At 43.4% G+C, this 26,713-nt stretch overlaps 1 protein-coding gene across 1 annotated transcript in view; it reads left to right on the forward strand.

Annotated features, from left to right (window-relative positions):
* Positions 1-26,713, forward strand: part of LOC126481590 (alpha-tocopherol transfer protein-like) — a 178,350-nt gene that overhangs the window by 67,017 nt on the left and 84,620 nt on the right. The window contains exon 2 of the mRNA XM_050105450.1: positions 13,907-14,069. Within this exon, the coding sequence (XP_049961407.1) occupies positions 13,919-14,069 (151 nt within the window). The 5' untranslated portion in view covers positions 13,907-13,918. The remainder of the gene's footprint in view (positions 1-13,906; positions 14,070-26,713) is intronic.

The raw sequence follows: 26,713 nt of genomic DNA on the forward strand, positions 1-26,713 counted from the left end.
ATAGCTAATGTTTCGAAAAAAAAAAATACCGCGATTTATAGGCAAAAGACTTCGAACATGCTACAGGTCTCTTAAAGAAAGTGCTTTTACTACGCTGTGCGGTGTGTGATGCACATCAGTTAGGATTGTCGGGGAACATCGAAAAAGTTTAAAGAAGGACAGCTTGCTCTATATTACTGCAAAACAGGGGAGAGTGCGTCACGGGTATGATACGCGCAATGGGTGATAAACATGAAGACAATGGCGTTTTCCGCTGCGGCAGAGTCTTTTTTTCATGGTGTTATAAAACTTCGAAGAGCATTTTACTCCAGTTACTCTCCTCTTGTGTCTTCTCTCTGCTCGGGCACAGACCCTCTGCCTCAGACTTCAATTTGTGGGAGTATCTTAGTTGTGATGATGATAACAGTAACAGTGATCTAACGTGCCTCAGGAATGTTCCGGCGTGACTACTTTTTCATCCCTACTTTTTCAGTACATATTATCGTAATTCCGTTTAATTCCATCTTAAATCTTAAACTTTGCAATTATCCCCTCAGAGTGTGAAAATACCTTGTTGACGACCACCTATATAGCGAGAAATTGTCATCATAATAAAATAAGACAAATCAGAGCTCTCACGGTGAGGTATAAGTGTTCGCTTTCCCGCATGCTCTTTGAGAGTAGAACGGTAGAGAAATAGCTTGAATGTGGTTCGATGAACCCTCTGCCAGGCTATTAATTTTAATTTTCAGAGTAATCATGTAGATGTAGATGTAGATGATCATCACTCGAAGATGTGCAATTAACGTGAAATCATCACAGAACCTGTTTCGTACCAGCGATTATCTACACATCTGGTCTACCTCATGCCATAAGTCATGTGTAGGTCACTGGAAGAGCATGAGAAATGGGACTATAACTACGATTGAAGAGCTCTTATGTGCTTTTTTATGGTGCTATAAAACTTCGAAGAGTATTTTGCTGCCTTTGCTCATGTGTGTCTTCTCTCTGCTCTGCCACAGACTCTCTGCCACAGACTTTAATTTGTAGGAATATCTTATTGGTGATGATGATAACAGAGGCAGTGTCCTAACGTGGCACAGAAATGTTCGTGCGGGACTATTTTTGCTTCACTAGGTTTTCAGAACATGTTATCCTAATTCCGTTTCATTCCATCATAAATCTTAAACTTCGCAATTTTTGGAATATATATCTTTGTCCTCGACAGGAACGCACTTGTTCTCTGTATACATAGACTCTCTTCCTAATAGGGTGACGAACTGTCTTCCAAAATCGAAGTTACATCAGTCACAATGTTCTCAGAGAAGGCTCGTCCTGGCAGATAGAATATAGAAGAGGTTAATATGATATTAGTAAACTTCAGGAGCATCTAAGAAAAGACCTAGAAATTCGTGTAGCTAATAGAAGGTTTTAAGTCACGGAAAGTATTAGGACCAGAAAGTTGGATGAAACCGGAAGTAAATATCAAAGAAATCCTCAGTTCAGATTGGAATATTTATCGTAATGGTAGATTAAACGCCGGTGTTGGTGACGTATTTATTGCAGTAAACAATTCGCTAATATCTAGCGAGGTTATCACACATTCTGAATCTGAATTAATCTGGATAAAGTTAAGCATCGAAGGCCGGTTTAAAATGGTCATCAGATGCTTTTATATCCCGCCTATTTCAGGAACTGTGGTGTTAGAGCGCTGCAGAGAGAGCTTGCAGAATATCGTTAGTAATTTTCTTGATCATAAATTTTTAATAGGGGGTTACTTCAACTTGCCGACTATAGATTTGCAGTGTCATGCTATCAAAACTGGTCCTAGAGGCAGGGATTCGTGGGACATTGTTCTGGGTGTCTTGCTCGTAAATGACTTTGAGCGGATTCTTAGAGACCTCCTGCCAACAAAGGGACCTGAACTTATGGAATCAGTTAACGTAGAGGAAGCTATCAGTGATCACATGGCTGTGATAGTGTATATGACATCGGTTCTGACAAAGAATGTTAAGAAAGGTAGGAAGATATTTTTGCTTAGCAAGAGGGATAGGATACAAATTTCAGATATTCAATGCTAAGGACGAATATAGGGAGCACAAAGGGAAAAAAATCAGAAGTATCATTCAATATGCCTCAGACAATTTTGTTCCGAACAATGCATGAAGGGTTGGGAAAGATGCACTGTTGTTTACTAGCCGTGTTAGAAAACTGCTGTGTAAACAAAGATAGCTTCATCACAAATTCCAGACAAGTCAAAACCTAGCTTACAGACAAAAGCTGAACGAAGCGAAAATGAGCATAAGGAGAACCATCAGAGAGGCATTCAACGACGTGAAAGTAAAATTTTGTCAACTGATGCGAGTAAAAACACTAAGACCTTTTTGTCTTACGTAAACTTAGTAAAAGGTTCAAAATCATCTGTTCATTCCCTCAGTCGTCATGTTGCTACCGGAATGGAAGACATCAGACAGTGAGCCGAAATACTGAATTTGATTTTCCGAAGCTGTTCCACCGTGGAAGATCGTAATACGGTACCTCCTTTGAATCATCATACGAAAGTCGAAATGGCAGATACTGAGATAATCAATAGCGGAATATAAAAGCAACTACAATCGCTTAGTAGCGGAAAGGCATCAGATCCAGATGAGATACCTATAATAATCTACAGGGATTGTGCGAAAGAACTTGCTCCCGTTCTAGCAGCCGTTTGTCGTAGATCGCTGGAGCAACAAAGGTACCTACCGGTGGCGATTTGAAGAAAAGTAAGCCATTCCTGTTCTGAAAATGGGTCGTAGATTAATATCGCCCGCCTGTTGTAGAATTGTGGAGCATGTTTTAATACTCAAGAATTATGACGTCTTTGATAACGAATATCTGTACAAAAATAAACATAGATTCTGCAAACTGAGATGATGTGAAACTCAGCTCGCTCTGTTCCTCTATGAGATCCATTCACGTTGACGCCCCACATAGGGGTATTTAATGTAAAAAGTTGGTCTAAATTAGTGTTTGGTATTTTCTGTCTGACCCTAGAGGCGATTTTTGTAGAGTAATAAAGTATTTACATACTTTATAACATGAAATGGAACCAAATTATGGTATTCTTGTTAGATTCCTTACTTCTTAGCTGGAATACTATGTGTTATTCAGATGATGCCACGCAGTCTTGTTCTTCCGACAAGTCTATTTCTATTGGCGACTCTTCTTCACCTCATTTTCCGCCTAAGGAATCTGCCTAATCCATTCTTCGCTTGAGAGCCGTAAATGTAATGTTTTTTATAACGGAGGGTTATTGGTTTTCTTTGGCTTAGGCCTCATACCTGTTATTAGCGGATCGGATGTCAGTAGTAGCCTGTTCATTACGTCCAGATTGCATCCATCTCATGAGATTTTCTTGCCACAGTGCTTATTACGGGCCTCGGCCTCTTCTTATGATTGGTTGATTCGTTGGTTGATTTGGGGAAAGGGAAAAAACAGCGAAGTCATCGGTCCCATCGGGCTAGGGAAGAATGAGGAAGGAAGTTGGCCATACCTCGTCAAAGAAACATTCCCGGCATTTGCCTGATTCGATTTAGGGAAATCACGGAAAACCGGTATCAGGATGGCCGGACGCGGATCTGAAGCGTCGTCCTCCCGACTGCGAGTCCTGCCGGCCGGAGTGGCCAAGCGGTTCTAGGCGCTACAATCTGGAACCACACGACCGCTGCGGTCGCAGGTTCGAATCCTGCCTCGGGCATGGATGTGTGTCATGTCCTTAGGTTAGTTAGGTTTAAGTAGTTCTAAGTTCTAGGGGACTGATGACCTCAGAAGTTAAGTCCCATAGTGCTCATGGCCATTTGAACTGCGAGTCCCGTGTGATAACCATACTTCTTCTGATAAACTGCCTGTGCGTAAGAGGACACGTTCAATGACAACTGGGCCATGCACCAAAATCTTCTGTACAGTGGGAGACATACAACAGGATACAATCTTGCTGTTTCAACAATATAAGCATAATATTTGCCTATGTGTATATTACGTCAACTGGAAATAGCTTCTACAATAACCCTCAATCGATAGATGAGCTGCACATGTACACTTGTTGTTTCAGGGTCTGCAAAAAACATCTGCTGGTATTTCCAACATTGCTATTTTCTTTGCGTTGCTTGGGAACATCTACAGTTAATCCCAACTGATATCTAAACGTTCCTGCCGCGCGGGATTAGCCGAGCGGTCTCGGCGCTGCAGTCATGGACTGTGTGGCTGGTCCCGGCGGAGGTTGGAGTCCTCCCTCGGGCAGGGGTGTGTGTGTTTTTTAGAATAATTTAGGTTAAGTAGTGTGTAAACTTAGGGACTGATGACCTTAGCAGTTAAGTCCCATAAGATTTCACACATATTTTTTTTTTTTTTTTTCTAAACGTTCCTTGTGTGAAGTTTTCCTCTCTTGAACGAATTTCTTTTCCTCATTTGAAAGAATGTGTCACTTCTCGATGTTTATCATATAGGACAAATGCTACAAAAATTCGAAAAGCCTACCTCGGGTATGGAGCATAGGCAGACCGACTGAAGAACTTATGTATTCACTACTTTTGTTTTCGACAAGTCATTGAAATCTTTGAGGTAGCCTTGCAAATGTACCATCTCACTGTCGAAGCTGTCTTTGTTCCTGCATTGCTGATCATATAATCTACGATATCACCAAAGTGTGTGTTAGGCATACATCCTCCCCTGTTCTTGCAATTTTTGTTTCTTGTAATGTTACAGTTTGTCTGTTGATATAACCAATCTCTTCAAAAGTAACATCAGCTGATTCATGAATAAATCTGATTCATTTTAGTCTGCAATAGCAAGTAGACGGTGGTGTAGATTTTTCGAAACAACTAGGTCTTTAGTCGTGCGCCTAGTAAGTTGTAGAAGTGGAGTGGCCGAGTGGTTCTAGGCGCTTCAGTTCGGAACCGCGCTGCTGCTACGGTCGCAGGTTCGAATCCTGCCTCGGGCATGGATGTGTGTGGTGTCCTTAGGTTAGTTAGGTTTAATTAGTTCTAAGTTCTAGGGGACTGATGACCTCAGATGTTAAGTCCTATAGTGCTCAGAGCCATTTGAACCATTTTTTGACCAGTTGTGGTACAATTTACCCTCCGCCACGCACCGTACGGTGGCTTGCGAGTATGTATGTAGATGTAGATGCAATTCTGTGGCTCCGAAACTGTTCCTCAGTAGCTGTATTTTGCATCTTTCACAGCGTTCGCGTAACTCTACGAACGACTTTGACGGGCTACCAGTTAAAGTTTTGCTGTTTTCGGAGTTTTAATGGTACTTTGCAGTCTGTTACGGCTATTCTTAAGATGGTACAGGGAAATTTGTGTGAAGTAAGGCATCGTTTGTTTATTTGAGACGTTAAGGTAGTTTATATTAAAATCGTTTCTTCTCTTCATCAGGGTAGGTAGGATTTGATAACACATAATTTAACATAAAGTCAAATCTTTTTACAAACAATTTTTCAGAACATCTCTTTGTATAGTCTTAGAGTCATTTTCATGTCATAATTTTGAATTTCGAAGGATCCAGGACAAAAACGAAATGCTTTCGTATTTCATTTGGGCGACAACTTTTTTTTTATTTTTTTTTATTTTTTTATTTTTTTTTTTTATAGCCGACAACTCGATGTGCAAAATTAAACTTACGTATTCAGCGGCTACTTTTCCTTTCAATTTCCAGTAAAGGAATGATTTTTGTTTCACACTGTATTAACAAATATACAGGAAAACACCCTGAACTTAACGAAGAGACTGATTACTAATAAAAGTAATAAATACACTGATCAAAATAAGTTTTGCATCACCCAGGTTCCGAGAACTCCTAAAGATAGACGTTGACTGTCGATATTGTATCACAGACACAGTCCCTTTGACTGTTGAGAGATGTCACTAAACCAGCCCAAAGATGTAAACAACCATGCATGAGCAGTGCCTATTAGACGCAGGCGGTCCGACAGCCGATCAGTTCCGTTCATTCCACCAGGAAGGAGGTACACGGCTCGTATTGTCAGTAGTTCAACCATGCCTAGACGGTCAGTACCGCGGTTCGATCGCGTCCGCTTTGTTATTTTGTGGCAGGAAGGACTCTCAACAAGAGAAGTGTCCAGCCGTCTCGGAATGAACCAAGGCGTTCGGACATGGAGGAGACACAGAGAGACAGGAACTGTCGATGACATGCCTCCCTCAGGCCGCCCAAGGGCTACTACTGCAGTGATGACCACTACCTACGGATTATGACTCGGAGGAATCCTGACAGCAACGCTGCCATGTTGAATAGTGTTTTTCGTGCAGCCACAGGACGTCGTGTAACGACTCAAACTGTGCGCAACAGGCTGCATGATGCACAACTTCACTCCCGACGTTCATGGCGAGGTCAATCTTTGCAACGACGACACCATGCAGCGCGGTACAGATGGGCCCAACAGCATACCGAATGAACCGCTCAGGATTGGCTCTTCACCAATGAGTGTCGCATATGCCTTCAACCAGACTATCGTCGGATACGTGTTTGGAGGTAACCCAATAAGGCTGAACGCCTTAGACACACTGTCCAGTGAGTGCTGCAAGGTGGATGTTCCCTGCTGTTTTGGGGTGGCATTATGTGGGCCTGACATACGCCGCTGGTGATCACGGAAGGCGCCGTAACGGCTGTACAATACGTGCATGCCATCCTTCGATCGATAGCGCAACCATATCGGCAGCATATTGGTGAGGCATTCGTCTTCATGGACGGAAATTCGCGCCCACATCGTTCACATCTTGTGAATGACTTCCTTCTGGATAACGACATCGCTCGACTGGTTTGATGCAGCTCTCCATGCTAATCTATCCTGTGCAAGCTTCTTCATTTCCCAGTACCTACTGCAGCCTATAACCTTCTGAATCTGCTTAGTTTATCCATCTCTTTGTCTCCCTCTACGATTTTTACCCTCCACGCTGCGCTCCAGTACTAAATTAGTGATCCCTTGATGCCTCAAAACATGTCCTACCAACCGATCCCTTCTTCTAGTCAAGTTGTTTCACAAACCCCTCCTCCCCAAATCTATTCAATACCTCATCATTAATTATGTGATCTACCCATCTAATCTTCAGCATTCTTCTGTAGCACAACATTTCGAAAGCTTCTATTCTCTTCTTGTATAAACTATTTATCGTCCATGTTTCACTTCCGTACATGGCTACACTCCATACAAATACTTTCAGAAACGACTTCCTGACACTTAAATCAATACTCGATGTTAACAAATTTCTCTTCTTCAGAAACGCTTTCCTTGCCATTGCCAGTCTACATTTTATATCCTCTCTACTTCGACCATCATCAGTTATTTTGCTCCCCAAGTAGCAAAACTCCTTTACTACTTTAATTGTCTCATTTCCTAATCTAATTCCCTCAGCATCACCCGACTTAATTCGACTACATTCCATTATCTTCGTTTTGCTTTTGTTGAAGTTCATCTTATACCCTGCTTTCACGACACTGTCCATTCCGTTTTGATGTGAGTAATATGAAAGAAAGTAATCATAAATAATGGCACATATCCGAATGTTCGGAATACAAATTGCTTTTCACCACACTTCAAGTAAAAATACACTTAAATACATTCATAATTGCAGAGCGATTTCAAGCCAGTAGCCAGACGTTCTGTGAGTGAGACGGAAATACAGATTGGCTCTACCGCGTATCTGTGCACAATAACACACTGGCTCAGCAGCGCCCCTTCTGTCAGATTATCGCAGGGGCTTATGCATTCCGGGAAGTATCCGCGCTTGAAGAGTGCACTTTTGGGCAGCTTTTAGGTCAAAATATTCCTGTGTGCGCCGTGTTTCTTGACTTTATGGCGGAATTTGACACCGTTCTCCACCGCTATATAGTGAACAAAATACGAGCTTATCGAGTACAGGACGACATTGGCGACTGAATTCAGGATTTCCTTGCAGACAGAACTAAACACGTTGCTCTGAACGGAACAAAACTGACAGATGGAAGTGTATTTCCCGGAGTACCCGAAGGAAGTATCATAGTACAATTAATGTATTCAATGTATATAAATCATCTAGCAGAGGGCGTCGGAAGCTGTCTAGGACTGATCGTAGGTGATGTGGTTTTCTATAACAAAGTAGCAACGCCAGAAGACAGCATCGATTTGCAGAATAGACTGTAAATGATTGGTGAAGTGCAATATTCGGCAGTTGACCCTGATCGTAAGTAAATGTAACATAACACGCATACACAGGAAAAGAAATCCACTACTGCACAACTACACTATTGACGACAAACTGCAGCAAGCAATATACTCCGTAAAAGAACAATGAGTAACTGTCATCAACGACGTTAAGTAGGAAAACTAGATGCCAGACTGAGATTCCTAGGAAGAATCTTACTGAAACGTTACTCATCCAAGTAGGAGTGGCACAAAAAGCGATTTTACGACCTATTCTTGACTACTGTTCATCTATATTAAATCCTTTTTCTCCTGATAACGACGTCCTCTTGAGTAGTCCCCGCCCGGAGATCCGAAGGGGGGGTCTATTATAACTCTGGAATATTTTACCTAAGAGGACGTCATCTTGCACACATCTTGCGGCACAACTTGACAAGAAGAAGGGACCGGTTGGTAGGACATGTTCTGAGGCATCAAGGGATCACAAATTTAGCATTGGAGGGCAGCGCGGAGGGTAGAAATCGTAGAGAGAGACCAAGAGATGAATACACTAAGCAGATTCAGAAGGATGTAGGTTGCAGTAAGTACAGGGAGATGAAGAAGCTTGCACAAAATAGAGTAGCATGGGGAGCTGCATCAAACCAGTCTCAGGCCTGAAGACCACAACAACCACATATGAAATCCTCACCTGGTAGGTCTGACAGAAAAGATAAATTCAACGAGGAGCGGTACGTTTCGTCACGGGATCGTTAACACGACACCAGAGCGTCAGAGAGATGCTGAAGAAGCTCCAGTGGCAGACCTTACAAGAGAGGGGTTGCGTATTACGGATAGAATTTATATTGAAATTTGAAAAGAGTTTTTCCCTGGAATAGTCGGACAAAATATTACTCACTCCTAAATACATCTGGCTAAATGATCACGACGAGATATTCGAGATATTAGAGGTAATACAGAGGTTTAGATCATATTTCCGTCGACATTTAATTTTCCTGTAACGATAATTGCTCAAAATTCGTTTTTATCATCGCCTCCAAACAAAGATATAAAGCCGCAAGCGGGACTTGAACGGGTGCATTTCGTATGCTGAACTGTCAATGTTTAAAACAGCCACGTCAAATAATTCGCTACTCCCGGATACAGTAATCCACCATACTTCATCGCATCTTTATGGTTCCATTTTGTATTTAAATTTACTTGTGTGAAATTAGGTGTTTTAATTTGATGTCAGCACACAAATAACAATAATGATGAACATAACTATCTAGGAGGACGACATTAATTTGCTGACGCCATACAGTATCGCTGTGGTATTCTGTACATTCACAGCACAAAATCAGTCATCTTGTCCAATCCAAATTGTCGTAATTATATTTCGAACAAGAAATGAGCTGTGAATGATGTTTTTTACCGGCAATAACACTATACATTTAGGCAAGGCACAATAAAAAAATTTTCCCCTTCCTTGTATGTTTAGCTGTAGTGAACATGGATTTCCAAATACATTTCTCTAACGATTTGTTTCATCAGTTTCCTTAACTCCATTCGCGAACCAGATTTCCTTTCAAATGTATAATCTTCCAGCTCCAATTGGTTTCGTCTATACTTCGTCATTTTGCTTGTACATGAAACAGATAAAAACTTTTGTAACTTTCAATTACTTTACAATTCGTACGCATAATAGTAAGTAGTGACGGTCCTGAAAATGGTCACCAGGGTAATACCGCCACCATATTACCGTTGTGGATTTTAAATTAATTTTCAACTGTTGTTGTAGTGGTCTTCCGTCCAGAGACTGGTTTGATGCAGCTCTCCATGCTACTCTATCCTGTGCCAACTTCTTCTTCTCCCATTACCTACTGCAGCCTACATCCTTCTGAATCTGCTTAGTGTATTCATCTCTTGGTTTCCCTCTACGATCTTTAACCTCCACGCTGCCCTTCAATACAGAAATGGTGATCCCTTGATGAATCAGATCGTGTCCTACCAACCGATCCCTTCTTCTAGTCAAGTTGTATGACAAATTTCTCTTCACCCCAGTTCTATTAAATACCTCCTCATTAGTTATGTGATCTACTAATCTAATTCTTCTGTAACACCACATTTCGAAAGCTTCAATTCTCTTCTTGTTCAAACTATTTATCATCCATGTTTCACTTCCATACATTGCTACACTCCATACAAATACTATGAGAAACGACTTCCTGACACTTAAATCTATACTCGGTCTTAAAAAATTTGTCTTCTTCGGAAACGCTTTCCTTGCCATTGCCAGTCTACATTTTATATCCTCTCTACTTCGACCATCATCAGTTATTTTTCTCCCCCAATAGCAAAATTCCTTCACTTCTTAAAGTGTCTCATTTCCCAGTCTAATGCCCTCAGCATAACCCTACTTACTTCGACTACATTCCATTATCCTCGTTTAGCTTTTGTTGATGTTCATCTTATATCCTCCTTTCAAGACACTGCCCATTCCGTTCAACTGCTCTTCCAAGTTCTTTGCTGTCTCTGACAGAATAACAATATCATCAACGAAACTCAAAGTATTTATTTCTTCTCCATGGATTTTAATACCAACTCCGAATTTTTCATTTGTTTCCTTTACTGCTTGCTCGGTATACAGATTAAATAACATCTGGGATGGGCTACAACACTGTCTCACTCCATTCCTAACCACTGCATCCCTTTCATGTACCTCGACTCTTATAACTGCCTTTTGCTTTCTGTACATATTGCAAATAGCCTTTCGCTCCCTGTATTTTACCCCTGCCACCTTCAGAATTTGAAAGAAAGTACTCCAGTCAAGATTGTCAAAAGCTTTCTATAAGTCTACAATCTTCAAGTAATAGTGTGAAATGTTAACCAAGGAAGGTGCATCTCAATGACAACAGCAAGAAAATGATGGAAACATATAGAGACACAGGATTCAGAAATGATGTATTGTGTACGATATTGCAGTGCCTGTGTTCCTGTGAATTACGATGCAAAGTTCCTTTTGATTTGCATACATGTCCAAATGTGCTTTGCACGTTGTCGTCATTCCATTTTACAACTGATGGTTGCTCATATTCGCAACTGCGGATATATTTACTGTATGATGTATCTTGTAAAATGCTTTCACTTGATGCCTCACTGATTTCGCCGCATGGAACGCTTTTCTCACTACGCAGATATGTACTCCAGCGCCAGAAGTCGTCGTTCCTTAACAGAGGAAAGTCCACTGGACCTGACGGGATACCAATTCGATTCTACACAGAGTACGCGAAAGAACTTGCCCCCCTTCTAACAGCCGTGTACCGCAATTTTATAGAGGAACGGAAGGTTCCAAATGATTGGAAAAGGGCACAGTTTTCAAGAAGGGTCGTCGAGCAAATGCAAATAGGCCTATATCTCTGACATCGATCTGTTGTAGAATTTTAGAACATGTTTTTTGCTCGCGTATCATGTCATTTCTGGAAATCCAGAATCTACTCTGTGGGAATCAACATGGATTCCGGAAACAGCAATCGTGTGAGACCAACTCGCTTTATTTGTTCACGAGACCCAGAAAATATTAGACACAGGCTCCCAGGTAGATGCCATTTTCCTTGACTTCCGGAAGACGTTCGATACAGTTCCGCACTGTCGCCTGTTAAACAAAGTAAGAGCCTTCGGAATATCAGACCAGCTATGTGGCTGGTTTGAAGAGTTTTTAGCAATCAGATCAGAGCATGTTGTTCTTAATGGAGCGACGTCTACAGACGTTAAAGTAACCTCTGGCGTGCCACAGGGGAGTGTTATGGGACCATTGCTTTTCACAATATATATATAAATGACCTAGTAGATAGTGTCGGAAGTTCTATGCGGCTTTTCGCGGATGATGGTGTAGTATACAGAGACGGTGCAGCATTAGAAAATTGCAGCGAAATGCAGGAAGATCTGCAGCGGATAGGCACTTGGTGCAGGGAGTGGCAACTGACCCTTAACATAGACAAATGTAATGTATTGCGAATACATAGAAAGATGGAGCCTTTATTGTGTGATTATATGATAGCAGAACAAACACTGGTAGCAGTTACTTCTGTAAAATATCTGGGAGTATGCGTGCGGATCGATTTGAGGTGGAATGATCATATAAAATTAATTTTTGGTAAGTCGCGTGCCAGGTTGAGATTCATTCGGAAAGTCCTTAGAAAATATAGTCCATCAACAAAGGAGGTGGCTTACAAAAGACTCGTTCGACCTATACTTGAGTATTGCTCATCGGTGTGGGATCCATACCAGGTCGGGTTGACGGAAGAGATGGAGAAGATCCAAAGAAGAGCGGCGCGTTTCGTGACAGGGTTATTTGGTAAGCGTGATAGCGTTACGAAGATGTTTAGCAAACTAAAGTGGCAGACTCTGCAAGAGAGGCGCTCTGCATCGCGATTTAGCCTGCTGTCCAGGTTTCGAGAGGGTGCGGTTCTGGATGAGGTATCGAATATATTGCTTCCCCGTACTTATACCTCCAGAGGAGATCACGAATGTAAAATTAGAGAGATTCGAGGGCGTACGGAGGCTTTCTGGCAGTCGTTCTTCCCGGGAACCATACGTGACTGGAACAGGAAAGGGAGATAATGACAGTGGCACGTAAAGTGCCCTCCGCCACACTTGGGTGGTTTTCAGAGTATAAATGTAGATGTAGATGAAACTGTGATTATGTTAGTTTTAGTGACAGGAAATGACTTACATAGTATTAATAAAACTGATTAAGTCTTTATTAAGGACATAGATTGCAGGCTAGACGTACAAATGTTGAAATACATAAATGGTACCGTGCTTACTGCGTGCGATTATCGTGTCAACAAACCGACAGTCTTTTTATAAAAGATTTAGTCGTTTATAGATAATGGGAGCGAGAATCTTAGTACCGAATATGGACATATTTATGGTAATACTGATGATTATTTCACACTAAAACATATAACAATTGTCGTACATGACAATTCTAGTTCGGTGGCTCAAACAAGAAGAAAGAAGAAGACGACTATGGTACTTCTCACTATATAACCATACGAGAATGAAAATTTAAAAAGATATTAATTTATTATAGGTAGATGAACATTGCATTCTGCGAGATTTTTATTGCTTTGCTGATCTCAGTAAAATTAAAAGGATTCGTTTCAGTGGCAAAGGAGAATTAGTAAGAGGAATGAAAAATTTCTACCTCACAAGCAGAATTTGCGAGACGCCATATTGTATACGACATTTTCAGTTGACGACCGTATCTGCTGAGATTTTCTTTTTGTAACTTACAACCTCTGACTAAATGCTGTTTCTAGGCACCAGTACACAGGGGTTCTGTCGAAAACACGGAGCTACTGTTAAAATTTGTTTTAATAAAATGAAGGGAAACATGTATTGGTGGTTAAAGAACTTTCGTGTTTAATTCTTTTCGTATTTTAACTTGTGTGTTATGAATAAATGCCTTTTGAAGCCGATAGCACACTGAAGATTCAACAAAAAGCATCGTTCATGGTAGGATAGTTGTAATGTAATTACATTTCGCCTAACATGACATCGTGAATATTTTTATGAAGCGGTTGATGGCCGGACGACTGGAACTGGTTGTGTAAAAGAAGTATTATACCAGCAGTTCAAGGCACTAATGTGGCATTTTTCAAATATATAAGAGCTGTGGGGTGTAAATTTCTTTTTCTAATGTGCTTACTAGTTATTAACGTCTTCTGCTTGCGTTGTGTAACCATCATTTCTGTTTTCAAGATTTACTCCACGATGAGCACCAACTACAACTTCCAGCCTGCCACTTCAAAGGAGATTGCATTCATCAGGAAGCACCTAGGCTTCACTGAAGAGGACATTGAGTTCGCAGTGAAGAAGCTACGTGAGTGGCTCGAGATGCAACCCCACCTACCGAATAACATAGGTGAGTACCATTCCTATAGTGCGCTCGTACCGTGCTAACAATTAGTAAAGCTGTTCTGCTGCACAGTGTGACAATTTTAAAATAGAAATTGTATGCTCACCGAAAAAAATGTTAGCAAGTTTCTAGCTACATGACGGCAACTGCGTGTAACATTGGCTCTAAGCTTAATAATAATCTGAGCTCGGTGAGGAAGAGGCTCCTGAACTGTGCCTGATACTGATCCAGATTCAGCCAATTCCAGCTGATGCAACATGTAACATGCCGCAACAAAGCTCGCTCATTTTTTGTGAGTCCTGGCCATATGCAGTAATATCATAAATCGCTCACAAGCAAGTAAAAGCGTGTGTAATCGAGATGACGTTCATTTCAGTACCTCTGCCAAAAGAGATACTCTTTGGCGATCGTAAAATCTGATAACCTTCGTATGTACTGAAACTTAACACCCCTTTCCCGAGTAAAACTGTGTGCTGGCTGGAACTCGAACCTTCGACTTTTGCCTCATTCTGTCTCGCAAAATTATCCATTCGTACTGTAATTCCCTCCCCTACTTCTGTCAGTAACGTTATCCATTGCTTACTTTGATACTCATAACCTTTGAATTTTCAACTTATTCCAGTCCCGTCTTTATTTCCTACATTTTTGAAATATCTTCCTCTTTCATCTGCAGTAGATAACCGGTAAATGGTCGCCAGAGGGTATGTCTTTTCATAAGAATTTTATGTAGTTCAAAATATGGTTTCTGCATCTGTGAGTTGCTGTTTTATAATACAGTCTCAAAATAAATGATGCATACTGCCTAAACATTAATACTAAACGTTGAGATCTAGAAATACAGGCTGTTATCAGTACATTGGTTTGTTTGTATTGTAATTCTAGATAAAACAGGCTCTGTTTTTACCGCAAGGCGGTAATCTGTATAGGCAGTCTATGGCAACCGTGTCGAGTGTGAGCATTGCAGCACTTCAGAACAATAACGTATGATCAGAGGTTCCATTTAGTCACTATAATGGAGCATAGAATGAGACGGGTGGACATCGAACCGAATGTTGCTAAGTGTCAAAGTGATGACTTTAGAATCTGGTGCAAGTTCCTAGCGACAGAATCAGTTACGGATCTTCACCGAAGTGGCGACGGCGGAAATTCAGCAGGTATGCAGAACACATATTTGCATACAATAGCTATGCTACATGTCTTTGCTGGCAGTTACAAACACTACAGAAGAACAGGCGTCAACAAAAATGAGAGGAAATCGTTTCCATGAGCTGGGATTACTTGCCAGAGAACCTGTCAAGGCTCCTCCTGTAAATCGGGCTCGAAAGTTGCCTCGTGTCGCATGGGAACGAAACGACTCTTTGTAGACTAGGCAGCAATGGGAAGCAACGCTCTTTTCTGATGACACCGGTATCTGACCACTGTAACCATACTAATATTCATGTCTGGGGACGACGAGAAAACGTTTACACCCTTACTGTATTAAAACAGTAATATCAGAAATTCAGTCCGCCTTGATGCAAAACACCTTGTTATTCGTTTATTTCTTTATTCTCCCAATCTAGTTTCGGCCACAAATATCACCATCATCAGTGGGGTTTTTTAAATCTAAAACATGCAGTAAATAGCATGGTTACAGAAACACAGTAGCAAATTATTACATTTTTTTTACTATTCGTTTACTATGGGCACTTTCATATTACCTTATTTATTGTATGTTACAGCAAGTTGTAAGCAATTAATGTCGCTGTCTGCGACATATTGTCTGTGCCTTTTTTTCTGTTACCGTTTTTTACTTAGCGAACATCATGTCATCTGCAACCATGTGAGCGGCTTTTAGTAAACAAATACGAAGAAATGAACTTCCTATGCCAGCAATATATACTTGGGTTTGTGGTAGTGTTGTGGAAACCAGTTGTTTATTGTGTACTGAGCTGTTACTTAGCTATTCGTGTACACACGTTCGTTGGATGATATGTAGCTGCTTTTGTACACAGAAAACAAAACTTTCACACTTTGTTTCTGATGCAGAATATTACGTCATCTTGTCGTTGGCGTGTGTCGTGATAGGTTTATCGCATGTGGCGAGAAAGGCTATGAAAACTGTAGCGCGAATTACGACGACTTCTGTTCATTGTTTATGTCTGTGTGTGTGATGGGGAAGTGGTTCTTTTGCGTGTGTGCGCTTTCTGTTCTGTGTCCTTGGTCAGTTCTCTCAGAGCTGTAACGAGTGTGTTGTTGCAAAGTGTAGTGTTTTCGTTTATTACATTTTTCCCTTCGACTATAGGTTTTTGTGTGTAGTAATTTTCCTCTTTTGTTAGTTGTCGGTATAGACTATTGTTGTTTCTCAGAGTGCGTAGACCGTTTTCGATATTAGTGGGGTTATGGTTTTTGTTCATTCGATGTTCTGCGAAAGTTGAATGTGTGCTGTCACTCTTCAGAGCTCTTATGTGCTCTGTGTACCTCGTTCGGAAGTTTGTGCATGTTTGTCCTATGTATTGGGCCTGACAGGAGTTGCAAGTGAGTTGATATATTCCAGCGTTACTGAATTTGTCTCAGATATTTCTGAGTGGTATGAGTCTTTTCTGAACTGTATTGTTTGTTCTGAATGTTACTGGTATCCGTTGCTTTTTCAAGATGTTTCCTATTATCTGTGATATTTTGTTACTGTATGTTATTGTGTACCATACCCCTCTTTTTCTCTAATGTGGTGTCGTCTGCTGTGTTGTCTGTGTGTACTGCATGTTTCCGTTTTACCTTGTTGTTGAGCTTGTTTATGATGTATGTTTTGTAGTCGTTTTCAAAAGCAATTTGTTTCATGGTATTTAGTTCGTGTGTGTAGTTTTCTGGCTTAAGAGGTGTTTATCTTGCGGAGCATGTGTGTGAAACTGGCATATTTATGTACTGTCGGGTGGTTGGATGAGCTGTGGATAACAATGCTTGTGGATGTGAGTTTTCTGTAGATGGAGAATTCATGTTGGTGGTTGTATCTTGTGATTGTAAGGTCCAAGAAATTTAGTTTCTTGTTATTTTCTATTTCCATTGTGAAGTGGATTTGTGGGTGTACTGTGTTGATGTTACTATGTAGCTCTTCTATCCTGTTATGTGTTTCATCTACAAGACTGATTATGTCACCCACATATCGCTACCAGTAGATTACAGTGTACCCTCCTTGTTTTACAATATTATTGAATATTGTGTCCTCTATATGGCCCCAGAAAATGTTGGCTAAGGTTCCACTGATGGGGGACCCCCTCTTGTCGCAAGTAGAAGTTGTTGTTGAAAGTGAAGTAGTTTTGTTCTGTGATTAGCCTAAGAATGGATGAGATTTCAATTATTTGTTCATCTGGGAATTTCTTGCAATTTAGCTGTTGTTCTATTATGTTTATAGTTTCTTTTGTGGGTATGTTTGTGTACATGGATGTTATGTCAAAAGATACCAGTCTTGCTGTTGGGGGGATGCTGACACTCCTAATTTTCTCTATTATGTCTACTGTGTTTTTGAGGCATCTGTTGTTATCGTATGTGTATCTTTTCTGTACGAATTCGCGCAACAGTTTTCATAGCCTTTCTCGCCACATGCGATGCACCTCTCGCGACACACGCCAACAGCAAGATGGCGTAATATTCTGTATCACAAACAAAGTGTGAAAGTTTGGTTTTTCTATGTATAAAAGGAGCTACATACCATCCAACGAACGTAAGTATACGAATAGCTAAGTAACAGCTCAGTACGCACCAAATAACTGGTTTCCACAACACCACCACAAACCCAAGTATATATTGCTGACATACGAAGTTCAACTTTTAGTATTTGTTTACTAACAGACACTCACATGGTTGCAGATGACACGATGTTCGCTAAGTAAAAAACGGCAACAGAAAAAAAAACACAGAAGATATGTCGCAGACAGCGACAATAATTGCTCAAAACATGCTGTAACATACAATAAGTAAAGTAGTATGAAAGTATCTGTAGTAAACTATACTTCAAAAAACGAATAGTAAAAAAATATAATGATGTGCTACTGTGTTTTTGTAGCCATGCTATTTTCAGCGTGTTTTAGATTAACCCCTTGCGGCAATACATGAAAAGATGACTGGTGTGATTTGTTGGAACTACATCCTGCAGGAATTGTGGCTCCATTTAGTAAACGTATTGGAGCGGGATTCACGCTGATGGACGATAGTGCACGGCGCCATCGGCAAAATGTGTGAACACGTTCCTAGTGGAACATAGTCAGTCAGTCGGATGGATGGCCTCCATGTTTCCCGCATTGGGCGTCCGCGTCGATAACTGAGCGGTCAGTACCGCGGAATGCCATGAAAAAGGGCACGGGTTCGATTCCCGGCTGGCTCGGATATTTTCTCCGCTTAGGGATTGGGTATTGTGTTGTCTTCATCATTATCTCATCCCCCTCGACACGCAAGTCGCCGAAATGGCGTCAACTAAAATGACTTGCATGACGTGACCGATCTACTCGACGGGAGGCTCGAGCCACACGACATTTCATTTCTTTTTTCCGCAAAGGACGGTGCTAAAGTTAGCGATCTGCAAACATCTTGTGCCACTGTTGTCCCACCAGAGACCTTACAGGGTATTACGGAGGCCGCTGTGCAGGAATGTGGAAATATCCGATATTGTTATTTTGACAATTTGGTAAGGAACGTGCCTAATTCCATTCGAAGTGTCTCCAGTTACGAGGGCCGGTTGGTTGATAAGCAATAGTTCATGCAACTGTAGTGTTTGAAGCGGAATTTTTTGCAAGATCCATTTTCTTTTTTCGTTCTGCAACGGGACAAAACTATAGGAGAACTTGGAGCAGAAGTTGAAGCCCAGAAATGCAACGAGGCTGCGACCAGATAGCAGGTGCTGGTCACTGAACTGCCTAATGAGCTTCCGTGTCGTCGCAGCACGAGCGCCGAAATCAGGCCACAAGAAACGACTCTTTGTGGACTAGGCAGCAGTGGGACACAACGCTCTTTCCTGATTAGTCCCGTACCAGTCCATGCCATCGTCCCTGCTTGACCAGCACCCCTCGGCAGCAGCAGGACTTCCGTGACACCGTCACAGGTGTCAGAACCACACCCAGGCGCCAGCCATCGAGAAGGCATTCCGGCTCGACTCACTTCCTTGTCGTCGACGGCATCGCCAAAGCCCTGTATTTGCCCCGTTCCAGATGGTTCGCAATGGCACCGAACGCAGCCCTTCCGCGAATTCAGCGCCGAGAACCAGCATTGAAGCGCCAGCCAAGGGCAATACGCCACCTTCGGCACGGTAAGGCCATGCACGGCGCCTGCTGTGTGTTAGCTGGGGAATCGTCGCTATGAATTCTGTCGCCACCGGACCGCGAAGGAGGGACCTCTGCCCGTTTGCCCAGGCCGAGCAGGCAACACCTCACCACTGCTCCTCACCGTCGGTCCAGACTTCGACTGCCGGAAGCGTCATCGACATGCCACTGAAACGACGCGGTCTTCCGCATTAGAGATAACGTGGTGGACGCCCGCAACCGCAGCGCGACTCTACCCTGCCGTCTCAATTCTCAAAAAAAAGAAAAATTCAAATGTGCGTGAAATCTTATTGAACTGCTAAGGTGATCAGTCCCTAAGCTTACACACTACTTAACCTAAATCACACACACACCCACGCCCGAGGGAGGACGCGAACCTCCGCCGGGACAAGCCACACAGTCCATGACTGGAGCCCTACCCCCCCCCCCCCCCCCACTCACCACCCCGCTCGGCTAATCCCACGCGGCGTCTCAGTTTTCATCGCATACCGGAGCCACCAGTGCAGCTCTGTGTCCCGGGCGGGGGGTGCACGCCGCCTGAGATACGTACACCTGCAGCTACGACGCTGATATATTACGAGGGAGGGCAATCAGAAGAATGTCTGAACTATATGAATTAGTCAAGAACTAAAAAAGATTCGTGGAGTCTAATTGAAAGCAGTTTGTTTATTGCCATAAGCGTTTCGCTACTTTTAGTTGTGAAGCATCTTCAGCGGCCTGTAATACAGGTTTCCTTTTATACATATAACAAACGTATTACGTGGTAGTTACAATATGTTGGTATGTTACTGAAACGTCAATTAGGGCGGTTAACAAACAACAAATCAAGTACACATGTTATTCCAAAAACGTTATAGTGGAAGTAGGGGCCAGGAGGTGTTGGTGAAATAACGTACACTGCTAAGGTTATCTTTTTATTTTAAAAGGCTTTTTCAATAATAACTTTTTAGGTCTGGCCTATAAAAAAACCAAATTGAAAAACAATTTCGTATAGCTGACAAATTTTCTTTATGAAAAGGGGATTGCCAGGTATGACGTTAACAACTTCCCAATACTAAGATTTTAACTTGTTATATCTATAAGACAACAATTTCTTTAAAAAAATAAAACCTTTAAGTAGCTGGTCCGTACTAAAGCTAAGATAGTTGTCTCTCGCCAGTTAAATAACTTATATTACACATGTCAGTTGTTGCAAGATGAATATGAATATGCCAGGACACATACCTTCACATTAAAGGCAGTTCCCAAAAAATTTTCCTTAGGTCGTTGAGGGTTGACACGTGTAAAGAGGCCCAAATCACAATAGGCGGAATAGTTATTGGTGGTCCACAAGGCCACAGCAGATCTGCCCCAAAACTTCCATTACAAGCCATCACCACCCCGAGTTACCCAAAACCAGCAGATGTAGTAAGCGCGGTGCCTGCACAGACTCCGAACCATAGAGACACGCGACACCGACCCTAAATCACCCAATCGAGGTGTGAATGAAACGGCCCGACCAAGAAGCAATTACCACATTCCAGCGGACAGTCAAACGAAAACTGTGGTGGGAAGACCCCAACACGACCACTGGTGAAGAATCTCATACTCTGTACTAGAACTTGAAAAACCCCTTTATAACTCTGTCACATAAAAACAGCAATCAACTTCTCACACTCCACCATAGCGCCAGGAACACGTTGCACTTCCAAATGCTCGTCAGAGCCAACCGCTGCCAGTGGTTTCAACGGCCGACAAGAAGACATACAGTCCCACCCACTGATCTCTTGGACCACGGCTTCTAAGCTTCATAAGTCACGTACATGCGGGATACCAATTCGATTCTACACAGAGTACGCGAAAGAACTTGCGCCCCTTTTAACAGCGGTGTACCGCAAGTCTCTAGAGGAACGGAAGGTTCCAAATGATTGGGAAAAAGCACAGGTAGTCCCAGTCTTCAAGAAGGGTCGTCGAGCAGATGCGCAAAACTATAGACCTATATCTCTGACGTCGATCTGTTGTAGAATTTTAGAACATGTTTTATGCTCGAGTATCATGTCGTTTTTGGAAACCCAGAATCTACTCTGTAGGAATCAACATGGATTCCGGAAACAGCGATCGTGTGAGACCCAACTCGCTTTATTTGTTCATGAAACCCAGAAAATTTTAGATACAGGCTCCCAGGTAGATGCTATTTTTCTTGACTTCCGGAAGGCGTTCGATACAGTTCCGCACTGTCGCCTGATAAACAAAGTAAGAGCCTACGGAATATCAGACCAGCTGTGTGGCTGGATTGAAGAGTTTTTAACAAACAGAACACAGCATGTTGTTATCAATGGAGAGACGTCTACAGACGTGAAAGTAACCTCTGGCGTGCCACAGGGGAGTGTTATGGGACCATTGCTTTTCACAATATATATATAAATGACCTAGTAGATAGTGTCGGAAGTTCCATGCGGCTTTTCGAGGATGATGCTGTAGTATACAGAGAAGTTGCAGCATTAGAAAATTGTAGCGAAATGCACGAAGATCTGCAGCGGATAGGCACTTGGTGCAGGGAGTGGCAACTGACCCTAAATATAGACAAATGTAATGTATTGCCAATACATAGAAAGAAGGATCCTTTATTGTATGATTATGTGATAGCTGAACAAACACTGGTAGCCGTTACTTCTGTAAAATATCTGGGAGTATGGGTGCGGAACGATTTGAAGTGGAATGATCATATAAAATTAATTGTTGGTAAGTCGGGTGCCAGGTTGAGATTCATTGGGAGAGTCCTTAGAAAATGTAATCCATCAACAAAGGAGGTGGCTTACAAAACACTCGTTCGACCTATACTTGAGTATTGCTCATCAGTGTGGGATCCGTACCAGATCGGGTTGACGGAGGAAATAGAGAAGATCCACAGAAGAGCGGCGCGTTTCGTCACAGGGTTATTTGGTAACCGTGATAGCGTTACGGAGATGTTTAACAAACTCAAGTGGCAGACTCTGCAAGAGAGGCGCTCTGCATCGCGGTGTAGCTTGCTCGCCAGGTTTCGAGAGGTTGCGTTTCTGGATGAGGTATCGACTATATTGCTTCCCCCTACTTATACCTCCTGAAGAGATCACGAATGTAAAATTAGAGAGATTAGAGCGCGCACGGAGGCTTTCAGACAGTCGTTCTTCCCGCGAACCATACGCGACTGGAACAGGAAGTGGAGGTAATGACAGTGGCACGTAAAGTGCCCTCCGCCACACACCGTTGGGTGGCTTGCGGAGTATAAATGTAGACGTAGTGTAGATGTAGATGTAAGACAGACTTAGCCCCTGACAGCCAAGAGGTCGGACAAAGCACGTGGCGAGCAGTTGACGACCCCCAACAACAGAGCCTCGCTCGCGCCACCACCCTTCTCGGTCACTGTCCAGTACGTACTCCTCGATCGTAACGCGACCGTATACTTGCTCCACCTCCCGCCAGAGGGCGAAAGCGATTCAAATAGCGCGCCAAACCGAAAGCGCCACCGCAAACACTAGACGCGAAGCGATAGCACTCCGCCTGGCGCGCTTTTCGAAGAGCCGGACACAACTTCGGCTCAGTAACATTTTGTCGTGTTTTGCTTTTGTTTTCTAAGATAGAATCAACTTTTGAAGTGGTGCAGTGTGGTGCTGGAGACGTATTCGTTAGTTTCCATGCTATAGTTGGCCGATTTCCGGCGTTCTTTCATCCACATTTGATTCAAAAAATCGTATATATCACTTGCACTTTCCGTTTTGTGATCAACATTTGTGTGATCTCGATGTGTACTGTTGCCAAACGTCGTTGTGTGTTTATCTGCCGTCGTTTTGTTTGTGTTTTGTGAGTGGTTTAATTTTTCTTTTTTCTTTTAGTAAAATAATTAAACAACACACAACACCAACAAAAGACGGTAAATAAGTACACAACGACGTTGGCAACAGTACACACCAAAAATACACATTCGTTCATCACAAAATGAAACGTGCAGGTGATATATGCGCTGTGTTGAGCCAAATGTGGGTAAAAGAACGTCGGACATCGGCCAACTGGAGCATGGAAACAAACGAATTCATCTCCAGGACCACACGCATCGTAACAGCGAACGGTAATTTCGCATCACGAAATTTGCGCTTCAAAAGTTGATTGTAACCAAAAAAACAAGAAGAAAACACAACAAAATGTAACAGAGCAAGATATTCTATCACATAATACTTTTATTATATGTATAAAATGAAGCATGTATTACGGGCCCCTGAAGATGCTTCACAAATGAAAGAAGAGAAACGCGTATGGTAATAAACAAACTGCCTTCAATTAGTTGCATAGACGGAACATACCTCCACGAATTTTAAAGCACTAAATTAAAGACAGGAAACAGACAAAATGACGAACTAATAATTATTTGTGACTCTTCGAGCTTTCCCAGCGGATAGGTTGGTTGGTTTGTGGGATTAAAGGGACCAGACTGCTACGGTAATCGGTCCCTTTTTCCAAATACTAGAAAAACACCCTCAGAGAATAAAAAAAACGTTCAACAGACTAGATGACAGACGACACAGAACAATAGAAACTTAGACAAAGTCCAGAAAAAAGGAATTGAAATCACACAGAGTGTGATGGTGGTTAGCCGACCATAGAGAAAAAAAAGGAAAAGCCAACCACCGAGAAACATATCAAAAACTCAGGCTAAAACTGTAGGCCAGAAGCCAGACTCAATACTAAATAAAAATAGACAGAGCAAATGATAAAAGCCCCTTGCCCGAATAAAACGCAAAACTGAGCCTGTCATGGCAGTGTCATCATGTAAAAGGGCAGGGAGCGTATCAGGCAGTGCAAAGGTCTGCCTGATCACGGGTAAAAGGGGGCAGGCGAACAAAATGTGGGCCACTGTCAAAGTCGCCCCGCAGCGACAGAGAGGAGGGTCCTCCCAGCGCAGTAAGTAACTGTGCGTCAGCCGGGAGTGGCCAATGCGGAGCCGACAAAGGACAACTGAGTTTCTGCGATTGGCTCGCATGGATGATCGCCACACAGTCGTCGTCTCCTTGATGGCACGGAGTTTATTGGACGTGGTTAGATCGCACCACTCAGCGTCTCAAAGCGCAAAAACTTTTCGGTGGAGGACTGCTCGCAAATCAGTCTCCGGGAGGCCAATGTCCAGAGATGGTTTACTGGTGGCCGCTTTCGCCAGGTGGTCGGCATGTTCATTGCCGGGTATCCCAACATGGCCTGGGGTCCAAACAAAGACCAAAGAGCGGCCGCAACGGGCAAGAGTATGCAAGGACTCCTGGATAGCCATCACCAGACGATAACGAGGGAAACACTGGTCGAGAGCTCGTAAACCGCTCAGGGAATCGCTACAGATAACGAAGGACTCACCTGAGCAAGAGCGGATATACTCGAGGGCATGAAAGATGGCGACCAGCTCAGCAGTGAAAACGCTGCAGCCAGCTGGCAATGAACGTTGTTCATAGTGGTCCCCTAGAGTCACAGCATAACCGACATGACCAGCAGCCATCGAGCCGTCAGTGTAAACAAGGCCAGAGCCCTGATACGTTGCGAGGATGGAAAGAAAGCAGCGGCGGAAGGCCTCCGGAGGGACTGAGTCCTTCTGGCCATGTGCCAATCCAAGCCGAAGGCGAGGGCGAAGCACACACCACGGGGGTGCACGCATAGGTGCCCGGAAAGAGGCGAAAGAGGTAAAGCCCCAAGCCCGCAGAGAAGCTCTCTGACGCGAATCGCAATCATACATCCAGCCCGGGGCAGACGTTCTGGAAGATGGACGTGCGACTGTGGAAACAGTAGACGGTAGTTAGGATGCCCAGGCAAGCTAAAAACATGGGCAGCATAAGCGGCTATCAAACGTTTGCGCCGTAACCGCAGTGGAGGGACATCCGCCTCCACAAGTATGCTGTCCACAGGGCTAGTCCGGAAAGCACCAGTGGCAAGGCGTATTCCACTGTTGAGGATTAGGTCCAGCACCTGCAACGCAGATGGGGATGCTGAGCCATAAGCCAGGCTCCCATAATCCAGACGGGACTGGATTAACGCCTGGTAGAGCCGTAAGAGATTAGATCGGTCGGCGCCCCAGCGGGTGTGGCTCAAGCATCACAGAGCATTTAGATGCCGCCAACACACCTGTTTAAGCTGCCGAATATGAGGCAGCCAAGTCAACCGGGCATCAAAAACCATACCCAAAAACCTATGTGATTCCACCACAGAAAGAAGTTCGCCATCAAGGTAAAGCCGCGGCTCTGGATGAACAGTGCGTCGCCGGCAGAAATGCATAACGCAGATCTTGACAGCCGAAAACTGAAAGCCATGCACTACAGCCCAAGACTGCGCCTTGCGGATAGCGCCCTGCAGCTGATGTTCAGCAGCTGCAATGCCATGAGAGCTATAGTAAAGGCAGAAGTCGTCAGCATACAAGGACGCTGAGACAGACGTTCCCAATGCCGCAGCGAGCCCGCTAATTGCTGTTTTTACAGGCAGACACTTAGAACCGATCCCTGTGGCACCCCGTTCTCCTGAACTTGGGAGGAACTATGAGAGGCCGCGACTTGCACATGGAAGGTACGATGTGCCAGAAAATTGCGAATGAAAATCGGCAGCGGACCCGGAAGACCCCATCCATGAAGCGTAGAGAGGATGTGATGGTGCGACGTAGTATCGTATGCCTTCTGCATGTCGAAAAAGACAGCGCTAAGGTGCTGACGGCGGGCAAAGGCCTGACGGATGGCGGACTCCAGGCTCACCAGATTGTCGGCGGCAGAGCGGCCTTTACGGAACCCACCCTGAGACGGAGCCAGGAGGCCCCGTGACTCGAGTACCCAACTCAACCGCCGGCTCACCATCCGTTCGAGCAACTTGCAAAGAACGCTGGTGAGGCTAATGGGGTGGTAGCTGTCCACCTCCAAAGGGTTCTTACCAGGTTTCAAAACGGGCATGACAATGCTTTCCCGACATTGCGACGGAAACTCACCCTCGACCCACAGACGGCTGTAAAGGTCGAGGAGCCGTCGCTGGCAGTCCACTGAAAGGAGTTTCAGCATCTGACAGTGGATGCGATCTGGCCCAGGAGCGGTATCAGGGCAAGCGGCTAAGGCACTGCGAAATTCCCACTAACTGAATGGAACATTGTAGGATTCAGGATGGTGGGTGCGAAACGAAAGACTCTGATGTTCCATCCGCTCTTTAATGGAGCGGAAGGCAAGAGTGTATTGCGTAGAAGAGGAACTCAGAGCAAAATGCTCTGCCAAGCGGTTTACAATTACGTCGGAGTCAGTACAAACTGCTCCATTCAGTGAGAGCGCTGGGACGCTGACAGGGGTTCGATAGCCATAGAGGCGTCTAATCTTGGCCCAGACCTGCGATGGAGAGACATGG

Source organism: Schistocerca serialis, chromosome 5 (assembly GCF_023864345.2).
Source record: "Schistocerca serialis cubense isolate TAMUIC-IGC-003099 chromosome 5, iqSchSeri2.2, whole genome shotgun sequence".
Lineage (NCBI taxonomy): Eukaryota > Metazoa > Arthropoda > Insecta > Orthoptera > Acrididae > Schistocerca > Schistocerca serialis.